This window comes from Aaosphaeria arxii, assembly GCF_010015735.1.
Source record: "Aaosphaeria arxii CBS 175.79 unplaced genomic scaffold BU24scaffold_9, whole genome shotgun sequence".
NCBI lineage: Eukaryota > Fungi > Ascomycota > Dothideomycetes > Pleosporales > Aaosphaeria > Aaosphaeria arxii.
In genome coordinates, this window is record NW_022983482.1 from 285,653 (window position 1) to 304,036 (window position 18,384).

At 50.4% G+C, this 18,384-nt stretch overlaps 6 protein-coding genes across 6 annotated transcripts; 3 read left to right on the forward strand and 3 right to left on the reverse strand.

The window, feature by feature from the left end:
- Positions 1 to 289: 289 nt before the first annotated feature.
- On the reverse strand, positions 290 to 2,912 carry BU24DRAFT_495515 (glycoside hydrolase family 3 protein; the record flags this gene model as incomplete). The annotated part of the gene is made up of 3 exons (XM_033534136.1): positions 290 to 2,388; positions 2,454 to 2,790; positions 2,840 to 2,912. 3 exons carry the CDS (start codon positions 2,910 to 2,912, stop codon positions 429 to 431), a joined length of 2,370 nt encoding a protein of 789 aa, XP_033379647.1. The 3' UTR covers positions 290 to 428.
- A 1,827-nt stretch (positions 2,913 to 4,739) lies between these two features.
- On the forward strand, positions 4,740 to 6,249 carry BU24DRAFT_278406 (uncharacterized protein). Its single transcript, XM_033522673.1, has one exon. The coding sequence runs from the start codon at positions 5,002 to 5,004 to the stop codon at positions 5,941 to 5,943; it is 942 nt and encodes a 313-aa protein (XP_033379648.1). The 5' UTR covers positions 4,740 to 5,001; the 3' UTR covers positions 5,944 to 6,249.
- A 318-nt stretch (positions 6,250 to 6,567) lies between these two features.
- Positions 6,568 to 8,064, reverse strand: BU24DRAFT_354233 (terpenoid synthase; the record flags this gene model as incomplete). Its single annotated transcript, XM_033523808.1, has 4 exons — positions 6,568 to 6,970; positions 7,032 to 7,358; positions 7,439 to 7,824; positions 7,885 to 8,064. The coding sequence occupies 4 exons, from the start codon at positions 8,062 to 8,064 to the stop codon at positions 6,568 to 6,570; spliced, it is 1,296 nt and encodes a 431-aa protein (XP_033379649.1).
- Positions 8,065 to 9,296: 1,232 nt separating this feature from the next.
- On the reverse strand, positions 9,297 to 11,042 carry BU24DRAFT_426396 (uncharacterized protein). The gene is made up of 2 exons (XM_033528958.1): positions 10,569 to 11,042; positions 9,297 to 10,515 (listed from the first exon to the last, which is right to left on the reverse strand). The coding sequence occupies exons 1-2, from the start codon at positions 10,722 to 10,724 to the stop codon at positions 9,694 to 9,696; spliced, it is 978 nt and encodes a 325-aa protein (XP_033379650.1). The 5' UTR covers positions 10,725 to 11,042; the 3' UTR covers positions 9,297 to 9,693.
- Positions 10,828 to 12,656, forward strand: BU24DRAFT_278435 (uncharacterized protein). Its single transcript, XM_033522674.1, has 2 exons — positions 10,828 to 11,469; positions 11,558 to 12,656. Exons 1-2 carry the CDS (start codon positions 11,228 to 11,230, stop codon positions 12,504 to 12,506), a joined length of 1,191 nt encoding a protein of 396 aa, XP_033379651.1. The 5' UTR covers positions 10,828 to 11,227; the 3' UTR covers positions 12,507 to 12,656.
- A 2,180-nt stretch (positions 12,657 to 14,836) lies between these two features.
- On the forward strand, positions 14,837 to 18,189 carry BU24DRAFT_435817 (uncharacterized protein; the record flags this gene model as incomplete). Its single annotated transcript, XM_033530121.1, has 3 exons — positions 14,837 to 14,864; positions 14,930 to 16,198; positions 16,247 to 18,189. 3 exons carry the CDS (start codon positions 14,837 to 14,839, stop codon positions 18,187 to 18,189), a joined length of 3,240 nt encoding a protein of 1,079 aa, XP_033379652.1.
- Between the last annotated feature and the right edge of the window lie 195 nt (positions 18,190 to 18,384).

The window sequence follows — 18,384 nt, forward strand, 5'->3', positions numbered from 1 at the left end:
GCTATGGACGACAATGAGGCTTTCTGGAATTTGTTGGGGTTTTGACGATCGAGCAGGCCTGGGGCTAAAATATATCGCAGGTTGTCAAGGAATAGTTCGCGGGGCACGCGTTGGGTATGTAGCAAGTAGTGTGTAGGAATGCATTGTCACAATCGAGTTCGAGTGCCTTACTTCTGTCCTGCAGGGCAAAGGCTGGCGCGTGCTCGGTCCAAGTGGCCCGACCCCGTCAGGGGTCCATTGATCGACACAAGCGAGGGTGAATAGCGCCCGTTGAACATCCACAGCAATACGAAGACGGTCCTTCTCTCGACATCACGTGCAAAGATTTGAAGAGCACAAACCACTGTCATTGCCTTTCCGTCTAACTATCACCTGATTAAGTATGCCTGAGATGGCATCGTTGAGCTGAATTCGCTGTCGCTGGATAGTCACCGTAGAGCTTTCGAAGCCGAAACCGCAGTGTTCCTCGAGCTAAAGCCAACCTTGAACTCAAAAGCACCAGCTGGAAGAACCCAGTCCTGAAGATCGACATTCCAATAACTGAGATCACGACGTTGCAAGTTGAAGCTCACCACTTTGGATTCTCCGGGCTCCAGATCAACTTTATCGAACCCTCGCAACACCTGCAGAGGAGTTCCAGAGGGGACTTCGCTGCCTGGGAAGGAGACGTAAAGCTGTGGGACTGCCGAGCCTGCACGCTTGCCTGTGTTCTTGACCTGAGTTTTGGCCAGAAGAATGGTCTCCCAGAGCTCCGGGTTACCTCCCGGCACAGCCGTGTTCATTGGAGTGGTTCTTGCGGTCAAGTTACCACCACCCGAGACTGATTCGACACCCAGTTCACCTTCAACCTCAAACGTAGTATAGCTCAGCCCAAACCCGAAATCATACAGCGGATCAATTCCAGCGGAATCAAAGTGGCGATAATCGATCAACTGCCCTTCGACAAAGTTTGCTTGCCAGGCAGTAGGCGATGTAACTTCAGCCTCAGTTAGATTCACGATCGGAGGCCCGAAATCTTTACTCTCTTTCCCAATCGTGTAGGGAAGTCGACCTGAAGGATTGACATCACCCCAAAGAACGTCCACGACGGAGTTCCCGGCCTCTTGTCCAGGAAGATGAGCAGCCAGAATCGCCGTCACATTAGGGTTGTCCGCCCAAGGCATTGAATTGATACCCGCCGAATGAGTGACGACAATAGTATTCGGACATCTTCCAGCAACATTTTCAACAACCAAAGTAGAATTCCAGTCCGCCTCGAGTTCTGTCCGATCCTGTCCTTCGGATGCCCAGGTGCCTAAGAAGACAAGGCATACTTCGGGAACAGGAAACAGGGATGAGAAATCTCCTCTCGCAAGTAGGGCATTGTTGGTGATGTGTTGGAATCTCGTACCATTTTGCCTCTCTGCACGCGCGCGTATCGCTTGCAATGGCGAGACAAGGTAGGTATGCCGTGCGGTTCCTGATCCACCGCCAATGTCAACGACTCCAAACTCGTAATCTTCATTAGAGCCCTGGTAGAGCCCATTGATGGGATCATTCGCATCGTTTCCAAACACTGCGATGCTTTGAGGAGATTTCAATGGCAGCGTCTCGTTCGTATTTTTGAGAAGAACCGTAGCCTCTGCGGCCATCTGGCGAATGAGCTGGGCATGGTCTCCTCGAACGTCACGAGCAACTAGACCACCTGGTATCTCTGGTATACCGAAAAATTGGCCAACAGAGGCTGCAAGTGTCATCAAGAGTGTAGGATCTGTTTCCGGAAAGTTGGAGTTGTCTTGCTTAAGTAAGTAGTATTGTGTCATGATTCGCCGAATCATATCGTCCAGTCGCTCCTCTGCAACGCTTCCCTCGTCCAGATATTTGGTGATGTTGCCGCCAAAGTAGCTGTCCCCAGTGATGAGCGATGCTGCATCTATGACCCCTGGCATGTCTAGATCCAAACCCGCGTTAATTGACTTGGGACCTGAGTGTGTTGCAAACCAGTCCGACATGACATATCCCTGGAAGCCGAGTTCTTTCTTGAGAACCTGATTGAGGATATTGTCGTTCTCACAGGCATATGTTTGGTTGAGCCGATTGTAGCTACACATGAACGAAGAAACGTTGGCTTTCACCGAGTTCGCGAAGGGCCATAGGTAGAGCTCGTGCAACGTGCGGTCATCAATGTTGGAGGAGATGGCGGCGATCTCTGTTCCGTTGACGAATGTGTTCGATCGCTGTACTTCTTGTTCGTTCCCGATATAGTGTTTGGCACATGCTTGAATGCCCATAGACTGAATCCCTTTGATGGTTTCTTCCATAGCGACGCCTGTCAAGTATGGGTCTGGGGAGAAGCCCTCCCAGTTCCGTCCACCAAGTGGATGCCGTCCAAGCGGTCCAGCAACGGGCCTTGAGTCAATCATCGAAAGTCAGCTTCTCTACTCTAGAACCCGGGGGTTGCTGATCATTCTTACCCCAATATAACGTGCGCACCCTTCCCTCTAAACTCCTCCCCCAAAGCGCGACCTCTCTGATAGATAAGTTCTCGGTCCCAAGAAGCCGCAACAGTTATTCCGCTCGGAAACACACTGACGAGATCTGCGCGATTCATCGCCGTGGGACCGTCTTGAAGACATATCCCCGAGAAATTGAGCCGCTCAATGGGTAGGATGTTACCGATGCAACCGCGTCCGCCGAAGTTTAGGCTGCCAGTCACTATCCTTGCCTTCTCGGTGATATTCAGTTGAGAAATGAATTCATTGGCCTTCTGGGTAGCGGCCTCCCACGGCAGATTTTCGTGCTCTCCGCGCTCTGGTATTGTTAGTGGTTTGACCCAGTATGGACATGTCTGTTCACGCACTGGCTGCGCTGCCGAATGCCCCAACTATATCGCCGAGAACGAGTAGTGCAAGACTTGTACTGATGATCTGCATGTCGAGTAGACTTGTATCTTCTAAGAGACTAGACTCTTCTTCAAGACACGGGAACTTGACAAAGGAAGGTTGATTAACACAACGTAGCAATACATCGAGTTTTTATACTTACTTCGTTCCTCCATTACTGTACAGAGTCCTATTCTCACATCCTCCTGACTTCCATTGCATCGGAAACATGCTTCAATTGCGTTAGGCTCAAGTTGGCTCAATGTTCAGTCCAGGCATAGTGACGTCCAGATGACCATATTAGAGCCAACATTTCAAGCATTCAATAAACAAACCTGGGGTTAGAGTATCTCTGGCAAGCTTTGATCAGGGATGCTACAAGCATTGCCCGATGTTACCCCGCAAAAGTACCCCATGTTCAATTGCGTAGCTCAACGACAAGGTTCAGCGGGAGTATCTTCGGATGTAGTAACCCTGTGATTGAATCACATTACAGACTGTAAGCGTTCGGCAAGTACAGAGCTGATGAAAGGGTTATAATACATGCAAACTGAACTGGAATGGATGCCATACCCAAATTCAAGCGCACAGGTGTCTCTGATTTGTTTGCAAGCTATATTTCGAGTGACATGAATATGGTATTCTTTTTCCCATTGCTGATGCTAGACCAAGCTTCAGCAACGTTGATGAAGCTTGAACACTCTCTCCCTTCAACTGAGGCCCGATGGAAGCATGTTCCCCGCAAACTGCACATAATTCAAATCAATCCCCATTGGTGCCCTCTCAATAATGTATATGTACATCCATCTAGCGGCGGACATCAACCAATTCAGATGCCAAGCTGTACTCATGCCCCTACAGGTATTCCTGGATACGTTTTTCCGTATTCCAAAGCGTATCCGTATACGTATACGACCTATTGACAATGGTATTTGCATGTATGTACCTCGTACGTTCTCAAATGAAGTTCTTAGCGTGACTGGTTGTACTAACTAACGGCTGAAATCATACCGAACCTGCATGCTTCCGCTGCTGGACCAATCATGGATAGTTTCCCCACATTGTTTATTTGTTTACAAAGGTCTGACTACACTTCATCATTCTTGACAGCATAAGGATATGTCAGCTCGTTAAACAATGGGAACTATCAGCACAACAATGTCGTATAATTCTTTATCCTCTTCGGTGGGTAGGAAGTGTGGATTTTCATGGTTGCAGGATTGTCTGACGTAAATGTATGTTACCAGCTGTAACGGCAAGTCGACAATAAGAAACTCAGTAGACAGTGTCAAAATACTTGCTGAAACCCTCCAAAGCAGCAGCCAGAGATGTGAAGATACTATGGAATAGCAACCCCTTTTAAAAAAAAACCAAGACGTCTAGAGGGCGAATCCACTTTTAGTCTTCCGTTGCCTTGGACAAAGCGATGTTTCGCGCAGCCATCCGATCAACATTCACGATGATGAAGCTCAGGTTCACCATCGTGAAATCCATAGAAAAGCCCGCAAACGTATTGATTGAAGCTGAAAGTGTCACAGGATAATGGTTCTCGTTCGTACATTTGTACCACTGGCTGAATTAGTGTCAGTGTTCGTCCGTGGGAAGTTATCTCGGATTCGAGATCACGGAAAAGCCCAAACAGTCGCGGGCAGAATCGCGCAACGGTGCTGATTATATGTATGTCAACACTTCCGGGACATATTTTGAAGGATGATGATTGCTATCATCCTCAAACAGCCCATTATCTATCTATGGTTGCTGGGTCGGTTCAGCAGAGGGACTAGTGAATGTTACGAAGTACGGGCGGCACGAGTGGAGAAGAGTGAAGATAAATGCTGAGTCAGTACAAAATTTGATATTGGGAAAGAATCAAAAGCATTATAAACAACTTGAAAGACCCAATAGAAGCTACAAAGGGAAAAGGAGGACACAATGTTCAAGCCACTTGAGATTGCAGCGTTCATAAGGGATATCAGGCTCAACAATGCATCACTCCTAACAATTCATCACGGAGAATCAACATTCATCAGTCGATCGCAAACATACATTACCAACAACCCTCGCGCAGCAGTTTTCGCCACCCTAACTCTCCACCTTTCCGGTTTCTACGCATTCCAGAAACCAATCAGCAACCTGAACCATGTCTTCCATGTCGGCCCCTGGGCCCCCAACATTATCGGCTCCCATCACCACGCACGATATATTAAAGCGAAGAGAGCGCAGCCGCCCTGGACCCAAGAAAAAGTCAGCGGCCCATCAGGGGGCGCAGGTCAAGCCCCGCCCGTCGCAGATGGAAAAGTACGATCCGACGTTTAGAGCCTACCAAGCCGTGAAAATGGACAGGGATCAGCTCCTTGCGGTGAACCAGCAGCTGAAGTCACGCATGGAAAAAATGGAACTGCAGTCCTCGCATTACTTCGGCATCGTGAGCTCCATGCTGAGCCAACTGCATCACAAATGTTGGATGGCGACGTTGAACTCGCCAGATGAGAACCACGTGAGCTGGCTTCGAACCATCGAAGGAGCCGTGGTGGTCAATTGGAGGCAATCGCAGAAGCTGGTAGTGCCGGAGCTCGATCCCTTCTTATCATCTCTATTCGACCCTCAGCCTAGCATCACGCCCGGCGCCGTACAGAGTGTTGCAGCGCCAGTGGCTGACGCTGTCCCGGCGCTTGTGGCCGGCAGCGTCCAGGGAGTTGTTGCTGGGCCATCAGAAGGTGGGAATCAGTGGAAGGAATCTGAGACACGGCCGCATGGCAGCGTGGCCGTGCCCAACACCGTACAGAGTGTTGCAGTACCAGTGCCTGACGCTGTCCCAGCGCTTGAGGCCGGCAGCGTCCAAGGAGCTTTTGCTGGGCCATCAGAGGGTGGGAATCAATGGATGGAAGATTGGAGATGGCCGTATGGCAGCGCGCATGTGCCCAACACCGGCGCATTCGACACGACCGTAGCACAGCAGCTGCCGGAGCCATCTGCTTCCATGCATGGACCTACTGCTTCCATGTATGGCAAGTTGGGTGACTTAACACTCAGCGACCACAACCTGAATGTTCCTTTCTACGGGATGAATTCGCAGTCATAGTGCATGCACTCTTTCTCTGTCATGTTTTCCATAATACCCCAATATAGGATACCCAAATGCATACATACACTTGCTACTACGAAATCCGCCCTATAGAGATAAGCTGGCATGGCTAAACGCTTGTGCTATTGGTCCTTGATCAGTTTGAGTGAAGTGAAGTGAACTAAACTAAACTAGAAGTGGAAGTAGAGTGACGTGAAAGTAAAGTCGAAAGTGAAGTGAAGTAGGGTAAAAGTGAAGTGAAGTGCAGTAAAGTGTAGTGAAGCAAACTGAACTAAACTAAACTGAGTTGCAACTGCATAACTGTAGCACAATAGATACAGGAATGGTATGCTATTAATAATTACAACTACCTACGTACATACATGCATTTCCTTCATACGGCACATTCATCTTTATTGCTGGCGTTTCTTCGTTGCGTTTCTTTTTCGTTTCCTTTTTTCTTTTGGTTTTGGAGGGTGATGGGATGGGGAGAGGGAGGGGGTATTACATGCTTCATGCTAATGATGATGATGAATGCTCGCTACAACATGAGATGATTTTGTCGAGAGTGTTAGAAAAGGATGAGTACTTTCTATGGGGGTATAGAATGGCGTTTCTGTGTCGTTCGATATGTGCTGTTCATCACCTCAACACCAACTTCTGCAACACCGCCCTCAACGCCGCAGCGCCTTTATCCCCGCTCTCTCCCATCGCCGCCTGCACCTGATTAATCAGCTCATCACTCTTCGCGCGCAACTCCCCGATGATCTTCTCCGAGTACTCGAAGCTGCCCATCTTGGTCATGTACGCCACGGCGTAGCGCTTCACCTCCTCGTCGCTGGTCTTCTGCTTGAGGATATTCATGAGGACGAGGTTGGAGGGGTCGGCGCGGATGGCGTGGATTACCGGGAAGCTGAATTTTCCCTCGGTCAGGTCTTCGCACATGCCTTTTAGGTTGGAGTAGCCGGACGTGGAGGAGAGGTTGAGGTGGTCGTCGAGGATTTGGAAGAGGAGGCCTACGGCGGAGACGAGGGGGGCGCAGTCGCTGTATGTCGTTGTGTTAGTGACATGAGGGAATGGGTGAATGGGAGAGAGGGGGTACGAACACGTTCACGGAGCTCTCGGCCTGCATGAGCTTGATGGCGAGGCGGAAGAGTCCGCCTGTCTTGTTGCTGACCATCTCGAGGTAGTCGGCTTCGCTCGGACATGTGAGGCTGTCTCGCCAGTATAGATCCATGCCTTGCCCGCGGTGCAGGTTCAGTAGCTCTTCGGTGTATATCTGGATTACTTTTGGGTTGTTCATGAGGGCGAGGTCTTGCAGCGCCTTGAAGTAGACGTAGTTGGCGGAGTTTATCGTCTGCGCGACGCCGAAGATGCTGTTGGCGACTGGGATGCCGCGGCGCAGGACGGAGGAGTCTTCGACATCGTCGACTCTGTGTTACACCATGTGTTAGCCTAGAGCAGTTGGAGGAGGAGGGGCAATTGGGGTGTATGCAAGATTGGAGAGTCGTACAATAGTGATGCGGTGTGCAGCATTCCGACAACCCGGGTTATGATCTCCAACCTCTCTGGAGGAACCTGCAGCCACGCATTGAATGCAGCGATGAGTTGGCTGCGAATGTCCTTGCCCGGGTGTCCGTAAAGATAGTCATAGGGTCCCAGCAATATACGTTCCTTCTCTTCCGTCCATTTCGCACTGTTGTTGTATATCAGGTCCTCGCCGACGCCGTTGAGAGGGTTCGGGGAGGGCGGCGAGAGCGGCGGCGGGTATGTATGCACATGCGATTGAGGGTTTGCGTTCGATGTCATGTTCGTGTCTGCGCCGGAGGTCATGTTCGCATCTTGCGATGGGTTGTCGTTCGAGTTCATGGCTGCGACGGGGTTGGCGTTCGTCGAGTCCTGCAGTATCGAGTTCATGGAGGGAGGGTCTGCGAGGGAGGAATCGCGGAAGTGCGGGACAGACGGGGAGTGGGAGTGTTTTGACTTTTTACTCGAGCTCATCCAGTCTGTCTCGGAGAGGGGGCGAAGGACGCTGGGGCGATGCTTTACACCGTTGAAGATGCCGTGCGAACTGGTGCGGGGCGGAATCGCGTTCGGCGAGGCAAACGGCGAGTGGAACTGTGATCCTTCGACCGGCATGATATATGATGGCCTCTCTTGGTGGTGGGTCACCTCGGGCGCATGTGGTTGCCTGCTCGTCAGGTGCGGCGTGCTACGAGGGTTTCGGGGATTAATGATACCAGGTTTGCCAGGTCTGGGAAGCTAGATACGCGGCGGTTTGAGTGACGTTGAGCTGGAGCTCGAGCTCGACCGTGGAGCTTTGGAGCTTGGAGCTGGGGGAGGGGAGCGGAGGGGGAGGGATCGTCCAACGTCCGCCACCAGGGTCTTTCTGTTTTTGTGGCGACGCCGTGAGACAGCCTCTCAGGGAATCTTGACGATGCTGATGCTACTGCCGTTGATCGTTGCGGGAATTCTCCAATTGCTAGCCCAAACGACAATCGCGTCCGGCGCAACGAGCGCTTAGGTACCTCTTCGGATTGAATTCGTCTCCTGCAAGCTTGTGAAAATGCACCAGTTGGACGTCAGGTAGACGTCAGACAGACGGGCCGATAGACAGCGTGCGGCGTATTCGGATAGAGCGGACAGCGTATCTCGTAGGGACGGGTGGAGTGGACTGAGTGGAGTAGATTGTAGAGGGATGGGATGGAAGAGAAGGAGGCGGGAGGTTGCTGCGAGGGTAGATTCACGGGACTGTCAACACGATATGAACAGCTGTTGTACGAGATAGGGTAGGCATTTTTAGTTATTTTAATGAGAAGGAATTGGAGGACAACAATCCTCCAGAAGGCAAACGCTACGCTGTACCTGGACCGAACTCGTTAACGAACTGGTAACGACTCGTAGCGCTGGCGATGATGGCATTCTGGCGGGTTTTGGGGGTTGGCGAGGTCTGGAATGGAAAAGTTACCAGGAGCTACAGGGAGCTACGGCCTCGGTGGCGCATCAATGAGCCTCAACGTAGTCTAGTCTCAATAACAGAAGATGATAATGGCTATGTCTATCTGTTCCCAACAACCTGGTCCTCTCGTCCTGATGCTGCTATTCGTTCTGCTCTTGTGTAGACGTCGTTCATTGCCGCTTTGGCTTTTTGCCTAGTTACTCCTTCGAGCGTCCAGAGTAGTACCGACATCCTAGTAATTCCCGGTGACTTTCTCTGCATACTTCCATGTAGTCCTCATGTATCTCCTCACCCAGGAAATGATTGGCACGAAGCTTTAACCGAATCGAATACTTGTACACAGGCTCATCAACGACAGGGGGTGGACACGGGAAAGCAAAGACCACGATGCACAACAGATCTTTTGTTCCCCAGTAGTTCTCACCGGCTGAAGATAATACAACTCTCAATTGAGCCGAATCCTTCACATGCTACGAGTACTACAGCCTGCGTATGCTGCAGCTAAACGTCACACTCCCCCTCACGCTGAGACACAGCTAGTAAAATGAACAAAATACATGCATGTTGTTGGAATTCTTCAAAGTTCAATTACCGATACGCCCGGCAACAGAGAATGCCGTACTGGTACATTTGACATAATAGAAACCCGTCTGAAACCTGCCCAAGAGTACAACAAAAAATCCTACACAGCCCACCCCGGAAGAATAATAACTCATATAATCATGCCATCATAAAATCATCTGCATCGAGTAATCGCCCTCATGTGGCAGCTCCCCCAGACTCTCTGACAAAGTCATCGATTAACAGTCTTATAGCTCATAATCCTCTGCTTTCCTTCTCTTTACTGGCTTGCTACGAACCTTGTCCATGCGCATACCCAGAAGCCTGCTCAATTCGGTCTTGAATATCGATATGCTCTCTTCATAAGGGCGAGTTACCTGTGGCGTCCTTCGCCAACGGTGGCGTGTATCAAAGTTCTGCTCGGATATGTCAAATATATCTATAGCTGCATCGACTTTGCCCTTCGCGGCACCAACGGCTTCGAGGAATGGAAATGCGTCGCGGTAGATTTGACGGGCAACCCATTTTGGGTCGTTGTGGCAATACAGTAGTCCACCGAATGTGAACTTCTCAATGTTGACTGCACTCGTCATGGCAGTAAAGCATGCGTGGTTGTATGCTTTGTGCATGCCGCGGCGCCAGCCCCACGATGCCAGCGTGATATTTTTCACCATAGCTGCTGCACGCGGTCCGATGTCGACCATAAACGAATGCAAAGCGAGAGGGTCGTACAGTTGGAAGTGGTTGCCGTATAGGATACTTTTGGCTTCGTGGTAGATCTGTGAGTTGGCTGCGAGGAGAGATGGTACAAGCCTCAAAGGACGTAGGGGAAGAGTTTCAGAAGTTTGACTGTTCAAGGTAAATCTCGTTTGAGATCCTCCCCAGTATCGGTCGATAAAGCTGGGAGCAGCTCGAACAACAGAGCGGCGATAACTTTGGGTGTTGGGGTATAAGTGCACGCCTTTAGGATCGACGAGTGCATATTCGTAGATCATATTTCTGATTTCCGCGGGGAGCTCAAGGAAGGGGAAGATTTTATGCTTTGGCAATGGCCGAGCGACTCTGCGCTTCTGTTTCATGCATCAGACTTGAATTTTCCCAAGCACTGACGATGAAGACAAACCTTTGACGGCTTGTATGCCACGAGATCTTCCTCATCCTCTTTTTCGTTGTCTTCGATATCGGAACCATCCACATAGTAATTCACTTGGACCCTCTTGCGTTTGGAATATCTGCCCGTCGAGCTCGTATCTTGGATTGCCGATTGTGACAAAGACATGATGATGGTTTAGCCGTGAACTGGCAATTGATTAATCAACTTTGAGAAAAGAATGAATTGATTCAAGTCGCGTTGTGCGAGAACACGAAATAGACACGAAATCATGCGACTTAAATACATTGAAGTCGTCTTGATGTTGGTCAGGTGGTGCGGATGCCTGAGGTTTAGTGTAGGCAACAGTGAGGCTATGCAGGGATAGATGTCAGATTACGATTGAGCGACAATGTAGTTGAGCGGCAATATTCTCTTGACCGCCCGTTCAAAGATGCTAGACAAACGCCACTCAGGCACAGCGAAAAGCCTCACGAATTATAATTAGGTTGATGAAGTTGGAGGGAAGGAGAAGATGGGAAATCGCAATGATGAAGATGTGCTTAGTCAGCGATCACATCCCACCTCCTGCCGAATTTGATTGATCAATTCCAACCGCCACCGAACCTGATCCTTCAGAAGTCAAATACGGCAGTAATTGGGAGAGTTTTTGTGCCCGATTAAGGTGGATAATGACGACCGTTACATCATTGAAGTCGCTTATACTCGATCTACCACCGAGCTGTGTCGAATTTTGGCCTCTGGATCCTCAGTATGCTGTAGTGGGCACATATAATTTGGACAGATCTGACGAGGATCAAGTTGAGACCAACAAAGATGCCCAAGAAGAGTCTGATGAGCGAGAAGCTGGGGAGAAACGTGTACAGAAAAGGGACGGGAGCATTATTCTGATTCGAGTGAAGGGTGATGATGTGTAAGTTGATATTTGCATTCCACTTCCTGACGATGCTTTGTTCCTCAAGTATCTGGTGTTTGCCTTTATAGCATACTGACTTCAACAGCGAAATAATACAAACACTCCCAACTCCGTCCGCCATTCTCGACATCCATTTTGCACCTGGAAACTTTCCACCCTCAAGCTTTGGAGTAGCAACATCGACTGGATCATTCGACCTCTACTACCTTGGGAATGAAGCAGGAGAGAAACTTACTGGAGCCCCGGAACCACCCAAACTACCAATCTTGTCTCATTGGAGGACATTTCAATTCTTTCCTTCGGATGTACTTGTCACGGCATTTTCATGGTCTCAGGATGGCACGACGGTTGCGATGACGCTGACAACCGGAGAAGTCTGCTTGAGAAAGCCAGTGGTCGACGTCGAGGACGTTAAGGATATACATTCAGTTGATGCAGGAAGCCACGATCTTGAAGCCTGGACAGTAACTTTTCTACCCAAGGGCAACGCATTCTTTTCTGGAGGTGACGATAGTGCGCTCATCTACTGGGAACGACCGACCAACGGCACCGATGGCACAGAGCCAGGTCTAGACGGGGAAGATGCTGCGACACAGGTATGGACAAATAGGAAGATACATGGAGCTGGCGTCACAGCAATTTTGCCCCTCATTATCGCCGAAGGCGAGATGAAGGTTCTCACTGGCAGTTACGACGATCATATACGACTATTGGACGTCCCCGTGGTGGGCAGGAAGACGGTGCTAGCGGAGCTGAATCTAGGCGGGGGCGTCTGGCGTCTGAAAAAGTTGGATAGCGACCCAGACTGCACTGAGGTGCTATTGCTGGCGAGCTGCATGCACGCAGGCGCAAGAATTCTGAGGCTCAGACGGACCGAAAACCACGATTGGGACTTCGAGGTCCTGGCCCAATTTGAGGAGCACAAGAGTATGAATTATGGCAGCGACAGTCAGCCCGGGGTCGACGAAAACGGACGGCGGACTTTTGTCACTACAAGCTTCTACGATCGGCTGTTATGCCTCTGGAGATACTGAATAAGAATACATCATGAAGAAGTAATTATCGATCCGGGGATCGGACTTCGGATTGGCCCCGCGAGATACATTTCTCATGCGGGTACGTGAGGCGGAGCACACGATCAAGCGCTCTCCGCTGTGCCACTTGGATCTGACGTGCTATTGTGGGATTGAAGAAATGCAAGTGTGAGGGACGATTGAGCGCTTCGCCAGATGACATGCGTGATGTGATGCATCTGATACTCTGTGGGTGGTCCTACTGGACAATGGTCGGTTCGGCTCACTTCCGTGATTGGGCAGGAATTTCAAGCGAAAGGTATGTGGAGCCACAGCGGTACTTTCGCCAAAGAGGAGAAGGAAAGGAAAAGCAACTTGAAGCGTTACTGCACTCTCACTTTTCATTATCAGATATCGGATAGTAGAGCGCCGCCGAAAAGATCAAGACTTCCAACGAGTGTTCTGGGGACCTCGAGCGCCAAAGGGTCCGCAGCGCATCGTATCGGGGTCTCGGTTGCGCGCATTGGGCATACCCTTCTCCCCACCAAATTGGGAGGAAAGGACACCGAAACAGTCGGTTGATCATAGCTGTTCTTTGCACAGAACCCAGAAATCCCCTTTTCTTTTTGGCTTTTCTGGCTTCTAATTTCTACTAACAATCGTACTAATTGTTAGGTGCAGACTACAGCAGTTCTCGCTTTAAGTGTGGTCATGAGGATCCGCGCCAGCGTGTCGATCGGTGGTCGCGTCGCGGGTAGGTAGCATGAAACAAGACTTAACATTTTTCTTAGCTCTAACAGCGATGGGAAGGCTTTCAACAGCAGGCGTTTCATCGAATGCGGGGAAAAAGTTGAGCATGTGCTGGGCCGCGTGCTATGGAAAAGAGAAGATGATTCTGTAGGACAGAGATGGGGACTTTTGGTCTGGATATGGGTTGGAGTGTGTTACTCTGTGCCATGGTAAAGAATCTTCTCTCCTGAGTGAGTGGTACGGGTACGACATGGGGAAAGCGAGGGAAAGGGAGGGAGATGGCAAATGAATGTGGATTTACTTTACGCCCCCTTTCAGGGCTGGACTGGGATCAGCTGGAAGGGAAGATGATGGCTGGGAAGTTTGGCTGATGAAGATCCGAGGGAGGTGGCCCGAAATAGATTAGCCCCATTCGCACAGGGAGCCAATGCCAGCGGGAGACTAAAGAGCCAGGACCCCCGAAATGGGTGCACGGCCTGTTTCATCTTTTTTGGACGAACCAGGAGGAGAGAAGGCCCAAGTCCATCTCCATCTATCTTTGTATGTATCTACAAGTAATTGTTGTCTCCGTTTTACTGTGTGGACAAGTGGATTACTGATTAAGTAGATAGTCACTGTTGTTTCATTAATCGAAGAATGTCTGATGTCTGAACGAGTTGGACTCATAGATTTCAAAACATTTGGTGACTGTTGCAGAAAAAGCATCATCAATGACAACAGCGGCACATAGTGTATTGTACCACCTCAGACAAATCATGATTACTCGTACATGGTCCTTACTGTAGACGAATAAATAATAATACAAGCAAAAATACGATACCGTGCGAGGCCCCCCAAAATAATGTCTGTCTGGGCTGTCTGTCTCTGAATTTCTGTACAACTAATTCCTGGATTGTGTCGCAAATCCCGTCTGTCACCCTACCAACACACCCACCAAGTTTCCTACTAGTTACTACCAGTTACGACTACGGTAAACTTACTACTGTGCTGTGCTACTCTACTCACTCACTTTCTCTCCTTCCTCTCTCTCTCTCTCTCTCTCTACACACCACCTCACAACAACACCACCCTCCTCCTCATCTGCGCCGCCGCCGCCTGCTTCCGAAAGCCAGCTGTGCTGACCCTGCTCTCCACCGCTTCTCCTTCTTCTCTGTCTCTTCCTTCGCCAGAGCCGCAATCGAATCGCAACGTCGCTCCTTTAATTAGTTGCTTGTCGGACGGACCCAACAACGTCGGTTCTTGCCTCTTCGATCACCGACCGACATCCCAGCAGCCAAACAACCACACTAGCCAAAGCCACTCCTTCTTTTTGTCCGCGACCCAACACACGACGTTCACTCTTCTTCAATTATCGCGCCTACCCGTCTCTCTCCACGAATACCTACGACTACGACTACGACCTTCTCCTTCGCCCTCTCTCCCTCTACATTCTCCACCTCCCGTGCCGACCACCGCTCTCTCCGCGCAGCTCACGACATCTTCTGGCCCCTGCCCGCCCCTCTTCCCCTTGCGCCTCACCACACCAATCTTGGCAGGACATCTCGGAGAACCTCCAAAAAAATATCTCAAACTTCAGCTACACACTCTGGACATGATTTAGGATGACGCGACCACAAATTATTAGGGCTGGTAGGCACTCCGACGCATCTCCGCCACTCTGTACGCCCGATTGCTAACCACAATGATGCGAACAGATACCCTCGATCTACAAGACAAGACCTCCCCAACCGCACAAGACCACACCCGCCAGCCGGAACAGCCAGCGCCTCTGGGAGTAGGCCCTGCCGCGCCCCACCAGGAAGCTGCTTTGCGAAATGTGAACGAGGAAAGACATTCGGAGGAAGTGCGATTACAGAATGGCATGGCCAACGACGCTTCACACGATGACCGAGGCAATTCGCAGAAAGACGAACAAGCCGTACGACTGAATGGAGGAATGGCTGGCGACAATGACGATGGCGACCTGCAGGACGCCGAAGAGGAGGAAGACATGGACGACGACATGATGGATAAGATCTCGAGTTCGCCCTCGATCGACGATGGTGGGTATATTTCATATTATTCAACGGCATCACCAGACCAGGTGTCCCCAAAGACCCCAAACTTGCGCCAATCTCAAGATGCGGCAAACTCTCCTTCAAGTTCTCTTTTCTCTTCTTCGCCATTTACGGCTACACCACTTCATTTTCCAATCTCAACTTCTTCTGCGACAAATTCTCCAGACATGCTGGGAAGTGATCAGGAGATCATTCCTACGCTCACTTCTACTGTATCATTTCCTATTCCGGATCTTTCATATGTTCCTCCCGAGCCCAAGAAAAGTCAACCCACAGATTATCATCATCATCACCATGGTGAGTATACTGGACAACCCGGATCGGAACCATGTGACAGCAATGGCGCTCTGATATACGATGCATCGAGCCCGCAGACCGCGCGATTTTCAATGGCCGAGGGACAATTGCAAACACCACGTGAGGAATCGCAGGTTCCACTAGTTTCCGAATTGGACGAGGATGAAGTACAAAGCATGTTGCGACCCATGCGCAGTCCGATTTGTGACACATTTATCGATCCAGACGATGAGCCCACTTATGCTCCCAAGGACTTGACTAACGTGGAAGAACCCAACAACGATGACGATCCCAACAACAACAATGATGATGATGATGATGACTCTGGCTGGACGACTGACAGCGACATTGATTCTTTCGATGAAAGTACCAGTGACGAAACCAAGGGCATTTCTTTCTCTTCTGATCCTCGCTACATTGATTCTGGCTGGGGAGGCGAATGCTTACGAGAAACAGAGGATATCGACTTCGAATTCGTATACGCACTGCACACTTTCGTCGCCACGGTGGAAGGACAGGCAAATGCCACCAAGGGCGACACAATGGTGTTGTTGGACGACAGCAACAGTTATTGGTGGCTTGTTAGAGTCGTCAAAGATAGTAGTATTGGTACGTATTCGTGAGAAGATGAAACATGGCGGCGCTCACATGTCCCAGGTTATCTGCCCGCCGAACACATCGAAACACCGACAGAAAGACTTGCTCGTTTGAACAAGCATAGAAACATTGACCTCTCAGCAACTATGCTCGGAGACACTGCCGAAAAATCGAAAAACCCCTTGAAGAAGGCCATGCGCCGACGCAATGCGAAGACAGTCCAATTTGCAGCACCCACTTATGTCGAGGCCTCCGACTATGATTACTCCTCGGATGAAGGTGACGATGGTGAACTTTTTGGCGGACCGGACCCGACACAAAACCAGACACAGGCCGTCGCCGAGGACGCACAAGGAGACCAAGATGAAAAACTCAAGGTGCAACCGCTCAAGGTCGGAGGTTCTAAAAAGGAGCAAACGAACTCCGAGTCTGAATCCAGGACTTCCAGCGAAGAGGCAGCCAAGGCTGAGAGTGAAAAGAGATCTAGTGACGAGATGTTTGATCGCCCTCTCGACCCCAAGGTCTCCCGAAACGGGACGATGCGCAACACTGATTCCTTCTTCAAAGACGATAACGCGGAGACAAGGAAGATTACTCTTACGCCCAATCTACTTCGAGACGATTCCAGCACATCAACGACAGGCTCAAGAGAACGTGGTGCCAGCCTCGAGAGTCTTGAGAAGAACGGATTCGCGGACAAGGTCAAAGACGACAAGAAGAAGAAGGAGAAGAAACCAGGAATGCTTAGTGGATTGTTCAAGCGCAAAGACAAGAAGTCCAAGGGTAGCGGTGCGCTCGACTCTATCGATAGCGATGCTGACGGGAAACAATCCGAGGAATTCGGCCGCAACTCTCCACAATCTAAAGAATCCATGGATGGACCTGTTGAACGACCTTCCACCGACCAACCAGTCACTTCATCACCACAGCGACAACCAAGCAAAGGCAAGCTGCAAAAGCCGCAACGAAACAGAGACGATTCGCCTGCGAAGGGCATTCTCAAGACCGAAACTTCAGACTCGAACCTCTCTCAACCTGTTTCTCAGCCAGCATCTAAGAAAGAAGCTCCCGATAATAAACCTTCCACTGTCCAACCTACATCCACAATGCGCCTGGTCTCGCCAGAACGAGAAGAAGAGCCCAAAGCGGCCATCGAAGAGCGTGTCCAGTCACCCGAGACCCGTTCGCGTTCCAATTCTGCAGCATCCAAACTCAACCCTATCAACATCATCAAAGGCCAACAGGATGGCGAGCCACGCCCCGAAAAAGTCAAGAAAGCTAAACAACGTGTACAACTCGACGACTTTGATTCGGAAGATGACAAGAATGATCCCTTTGCGGATTCCAACTTGGCTGCAGCTGACGCTTCGCGGGCAGGCGAATCGGACCCGACCGGCCGCCTCTCCGAATCACCCGTCCACATCTCAGCCGCAGATGCACAGTCTGCAGAGAAGGAACATGGTAAGGAACAGGAACCTGACTCTCAACATCCTCCTGGCCTCACGGCCGATACCTCGAGTCAAGAAACGCCGTCACCGGTCTCGACACCCACACTTGAAGACGGTCCTTCCCGAGACCCGTCGTCGAAATCCGAACAGTCGACTATTCGCGCGGGGGCTTCCCCATCACCCACACTCCTGGACCCCTCTTCCGCAGGAGCCCCTCCATCTCGCCCAGCGCCCATTCCCACGAAAGAGATGGAGGACTCGTCCGCGCCTGTGTCATCAGAAAGCATGTCGCTTCCTGCATGGTCAGACTCTTCCTTGCGAACATACCTTGACGATGGCAGTGATATCAGAGATATGCTTGTTGTCATCAACGACACCACTGGCGTTGTTCCTGTTGGACCGAACCACCCCATCATGTCACAACTCTTCGTGGAGGAGTCGAAAGCAGTCACACAGTTGGGCGGAGAGCTAGATGCCATGCTCAACAAGTGGCTGGAGGGCAAGAGGCAGAAACAACACGGCGCATCCCCCGTCTCAGCAAAAGCCGGAAGGTGATGCGGTGCAGCGGTGCAATCGACGAATCCTTCATCATCTCGTAACTCTTATTGTAGGATATACCCTCATGACCCTTCGAAAAAAACCGGTCTTTTGGTTTTTTGCGGGTTTCGGTTGGCACATATTGGTGTATCGGCGTCCCCATCGTTTTCTCTCTTCCTTTATACTGACTTGCCACACACACAACCCCTTTTC